The 5,400-nt window shown below is 34.0% G+C and overlaps 1 protein-coding gene across 2 annotated transcripts; it reads right to left on the bottom strand.

The window, feature by feature from the left end:
- Positions 1-721: 721 nt before the first annotated feature.
- Positions 722-2,672, bottom strand: LOC110902671 (immune-associated nucleotide-binding protein 9). 2 transcript variants are annotated; one of them, XM_035979911.1, is made up of 6 exons: positions 2,541-2,672; positions 2,075-2,324; positions 1,721-1,995; positions 1,426-1,590; positions 1,198-1,323; positions 722-1,074 (listed from the first exon to the last, which is right to left on the bottom strand). In XM_035979911.1, exons 2-6 carry the CDS (start codon positions 2,310-2,312, stop codon positions 856-858), a joined length of 1,023 nt encoding a protein of 340 aa, XP_035835804.1. In that variant the 5' UTR covers positions 2,313-2,324; positions 2,541-2,672; the 3' UTR covers positions 722-855. The 2 variants fall into 2 exon arrangements, with proteins under 2 accessions (XP_035835804.1, XP_022004848.1); XM_022149156.2 differs by having other exon boundaries at positions 1,721-1,989.
- Between the last annotated feature and the right edge of the window lie 2,728 nt (positions 2,673-5,400).

Here is a 5,400-nt window from a genome sequence, read left to right as displayed (position 1 = left end):
GAGTGGCTTTATTATCTTGAAACAAATTAGCAAGTGCGGTCCATAGAGCCACTGTAAAACAATGAAATCCAAGCCATCCCATGTTTTAGACTGAGAAGCTTTGTCTTTGTCGCCTACCGAGGAAGATGCGGGTCGAGGCAGCAGATGATCAAAGACTTGGAAGGATTTGCATTGGATCTTGAAAAGTTCTGACCACGTAGTGTAGTGACCGGAATCAACATCCAGGGTGACAGGGATATAGGTCCGGATGTTATTAACCGTGGAGGCTGGGTGAATTGGAGCAGCCATCTAGAAGGGAGAGAGAGATCGGTGGTAAGGTGAGAATGGCGGTAGGGTTTCTTGATCAGAAAAACAAATCTGTAGCGACGCAGGGAGGATTGCCGTAAGGTTAGGATAGGTTGTTTAGGTATGATACCATAATAGAATGTAAACCTCGATTTTCATTGATCTCTCAATCCCTATAAATATTACATGACCTTTCCTCTAGGAAGAGATATACATCAACTCATTTACATATTTATATCTAATAATATAAACAATATAAATAATCTAATCTATTACGGGCCGATGATAAATAGAGTTTTTTTTTTTCCTAAAAGAGTGTTGGTGAAAACTTTTGTCCAGTTTCTATAGTTCTTTGTCAATTCTTTACCACAAAACTTTTGTCCCATTTCAAGTCTTTGGTGGTTGAACTTTATGTGCACATCAGAAGACCAATGTAAAAACATTCAAAAGATACCTCAAATTAAGGTCAAAAGTAACAAACATTTGTAGACAGAACCATTCAACACTCGAACAAGAAACCGTTATTTGAACAACTTACCACTTACTAGTGTGTTGTTAACTAATCAGATATCACAAGATAACACATAAGGCATTCTTGATCTCAGAGAGATTGCGTAGAGCCCTCCGACTCTTCGTGGCGATTTCTATCTGTTCTCTTATATAACGAATCTCCTCATCTGATTTCTGTTGAGCGACTGTAGCATCCTCTTCAGCCTTCAACCGTGCAGCCCGCTCTTCTGCCAATTGTCGTTCAAGACTTAAAGTTCTCTCATTCATTTTCGGCTCAACCTGGGTTAATAAGCATAAAAACGTATACTATTAATTAACTTTTAGTGAAAGAAATATTTATATAACATTAGTGACAGATTAAGTACTAACAAATGGTAAAAGACATTAATCATGTTATAATACCATTTCAATTATTCGCTTCAACTGCCCATTATGCATCGGATCTGTCCGCATTGATACTTCCAGTTCGTTAAATTGCTTGGACTCCTTCAAGGCTTGAGAATTTTCAGCTTGTTCCATAGTTTCTTTCTGTCAAGTAATAATTGTATTGACTTGGGTGAAAATTAGAAGCTCTATACCTATCAAGCATCAATAGGTACTAACATAATGATGAAAAATAACAAACTTCACCTTCCATTCTGTGAACATCTCAATGGTGTATAGTTTCCAATCATTCTTTCTTGACATTATGTCTACAACTGAAAAAAGTTTCTCTACTTGATCTGATCTTTTTGTTTGATCTTCTGTCTTGTTATCAAAAAGAACACACCGATTCTCACACAGCCTTAAGAATTCCTGGAATAATAAATACACGTTCGTTTATCAAATTTTAGAAGGAATTTGATATATATCATGTTTTTAAAGCAAACTAAAAACAAGTAAGATCAAATCTAGAGTTATATACATATTAAGGAACACTAGCAACCTTTAACTTTTCAGGACAGTCATGTAAGAAACCTTGCAAAGTCTCATCATCCTTCTCAAGTAGATCACCACCAGTGAAAACAAATATCATGTAATTACAAATTTTTCCTCCAAAAAGTTTCAGCAGGCTCCTTATCACAGCTTCTTCCTCTGTTGAAAACCGACTACGAATTGACAAGACCACTAGAAATGCATGAATACCATCCCCAACCATATTGATAATCCCCTCAGTAAATTTAGTATCAGCACAAGAACCTAAAATCTCTGCTTCTGTTTCTTCACATAGAGAAAATTAGTAACAGATTATAAATTTGCCATTATTTTATGTACTGCAACAAATCATACAAAAAGTTACCACAGTTAATATCGATACCAGGGGTATCAATCACGTTTATCTTCCGGCAGTCTTTCAATGTTGTTGATTTCGACTCACAGGTAGTTGTTACAACAGATGAACTACGCTCAGATCTAAATAGTTTTGTTCCAAGAATATTGTTTCCCGTTGCGCTTTTCCCATTACCCTTTCTTCCAACTAAGACAATAGTTTGTGGAGAATAGAACTCGCAATCGCCCTCGAATGAACTTCCCTCCATCAGACAGAATACCTGTCATAAACAAGTTTAAATCCAGTTTTAATCACATTGACAATTCCCATTCTCAATCAGATAAACAATTATAAACTACATTTACCAAATGTTTAATAATCATGTAAAGTAGCTTTAACAATAGAATAGCAGTTTAATTGGACAATATGAATATGTTACAGGTGAATCAAACCGACTGGACTTATCATGCAAATAGAAATAACAAAAAGTAAATACCTGAGAGCGATAAGATTTAATATTTTGATGTTGAAAATACGATGATGGAGCTTGAAAAGTTTGAGCACAAATATTTATAAATAAAGCCAGAGGTGGACGTTGAAGATAAACAGTCGCGACTGTTCAGTAACCACAAACTCCGTTTGTTTATGTTATTTTTTGTTTAATTGAGGAGAGTTAATACATTTGATATATTGAGTGTTGTAAAAACTAAGAATAAATTGCAAATTTTGTCTTGTATTTTTATACTCAATATCTCCTTTGTCTTTAAAAATTAAGACTTTTGTACTTAACGAAACGAGTTGACGCTAAGACCCTGTGTAGTGGGGCGTTTTTTTTAAAAAAAATTCAAAAAAAACGCTTGAAAACGCCCATGTACCATTACATGGGGCGTTTTTTTATACAAAAAATCAAAAAAAACCCGTTTGGCGTTTTATAAACCACGCCCTAACACCCTTTGCCTTGTCCAATCACATTTCATCTCCTTTGTCCTATCCAATAAGATTTTTTCTTTTTTTTTTCTTTTTTTTTATTTAATGCCCCAATAATGCCCAATAATGCCCCATCCCCACTACACCCATTTTTCTAAAACGCCCAATAATGCCCCTTTGCTGACTGGACCGCCACGTGGCGTAAAATGCCCACACTTGGGGGCATTATTTTCCCCTTCCACTACACATGGTCTAACCATTGCGTTGCAACGGGATATTGTTTATGAATCTATCTACTATAATATAAGAAATCAATTTTTAGACACGTGTCATTCATTCATTGAAGTTATCCTCAAATCTATATTTATCTTATATTAACTAAATAAATTAATATTAAATCTTATCATATTTTAATAAAATATTATCCTCAAATCTAAATTGTTATTTTAATATATTTTTAAAACAAATAACTCTCTTTCCTACTTATCTTATATTAAATATATAAATAATAAATTAATATTAAATGTTATCCTAATATATTAAAAATATAACTTTTTTATTATTTGTTATACAAAATTATATTTATTCAACTCGTGTAAAACGGGGGGTTCTTAAAAATTTAATTTTTTTATTATTTACTATACAAAGTTACATTTATATAACCCGTGTAATACACGAGGTTTTTAAAGATATAATTGTTTTATCATCTGCTATGTAAAATTAGATTTATTCAACACGTGTAATACACGGAGTTTTTAAGGGTATATTTTTTTATTATTTGGTAGATTTTTCAACCCGACTATATACGAGTTTTTTAAAGATACGACGTTTTTAGTATTTAATATACAAAATTACATTTATTTAATCTGTGTAATACAAATGGATTTAAAGATATAACTCTTTTTTAGATCTATTCAACACATGTAATATACGGGGGTTTTAATGATGTAATTTTTTTTTATCATTTGGTAGATTTATTCAACCCGATTATACACCGGTTTTTTAAAGATACGACGTTTTTAGTATTTAGCATACAAAATTACATTTATTTAATCTGTGTAATACACCTGGTTTTTAAAGATATAACTATTTTACTATTTGATATATAAAATTACATTTATTTAACCCATACAATATACGAGTTTCATAAAGATATAATTTTTTTTATTATTTAATATATAAAATTACATTTATTCAACCCGTGTAATACACGGGGTTCTAATCTAGTGTCTTTATGAAAAAAAAAAAAAAAAGAAACGCTAAACCACGCAGGCCCCTTGTGATATGTTAGGTTGTGGGGTATGCGGCTTGGGTTGGGGCGTGGGTTGGCTGAAAACGCCCAAGCCACCACCCCGACGGCTTGCGTTGGGGCGTGGGTTTGGATGTGGCCCCATTGGCGTGGGTTTGAAGCCGGGCGTGGGGCGGGCTAGTAAATGACATGACAGACTCTCAATGGCCAAACCAAACTCATGCCCCCAACTCAAACCCCACCATACCCCATGGGCATGGGTTTAAGTGGTGGGGGCTCCCATTACACGTGTCAACAAATGCCCTAATCCAAGCCAAACCAAGCCCCACCATACCCATGGTCTTATATAAAACTTGCGCATGTGACAATTAAAAATGGGGTGCTACTTTCTACACCCCCCCTATTTACTTTTTTCACCCCTCTCCTCTCACATACTTACAGGTGGGGCCTGCGTGGGACCGACAGTTTTCCTCTCACAAGGGGGGTATAATCAGGAAACAGGGGGGTGCGTATAGAATGAGCCTTAAAAATGACCCTTGAAATATAAGTTTATTACTGCGGCGTAACTGTAATAATCATAAACAAAAGTAAATACGGAAAAATAATCAATTTTACATGGCTAAAAAATTTGTAAGTCTATTTCCATACTATAATTTATTAACATGTTGATGCTTTATTATGTTGTATCTTATGCATGAGGGGTTTTTCAAAAAAAGTTGATTTTCCATTTCTAACCCGAAGGTTTTTATTTTTGTATTTTAACCCATTGATTTTTTACTTTTAACACAAAGGTTTTATTCTTATTAACTTTAACCCTAACACTTTTTATTTTCAACTTTGGTCCCCCACACTTTTCATCTCTAGCAATTGATTTTTTACTTTTAACACAAAGGTTTTATTCTTATTAACTTTAACCCTAACACTTTTTATTTTCAACTTTGGTCCCCCACACTTTTCATCTCTAGCAAATTTTTCGTTTTACGCTTCGTTTTAAATTTTGCGAGTTAACACGCCACAACGTGCGTATGGGGTTCAACGTTTTTTCGTCTGGTTTTACTTTTCTTTTATTATTTTATTTTTACAAGCTTTTGCGCTGTTGGTGGTCGCTGGCAGTGCGACATTGGTGCAACTTGGCATGGTTTTACAAACGTTTTTAACGTATTAAATTTTTTACTAATAG

Source organism: Helianthus annuus, chromosome 2, assembly GCF_002127325.2.
Source record: "Helianthus annuus cultivar XRQ/B chromosome 2, HanXRQr2.0-SUNRISE, whole genome shotgun sequence".
Lineage (NCBI taxonomy): Eukaryota > Viridiplantae > Streptophyta > Magnoliopsida > Asterales > Asteraceae > Helianthus > Helianthus annuus.
Note: the sequence above shows the minus strand (reverse complement) of the source record. Positions and strands in the feature narration are given on the sequence as shown.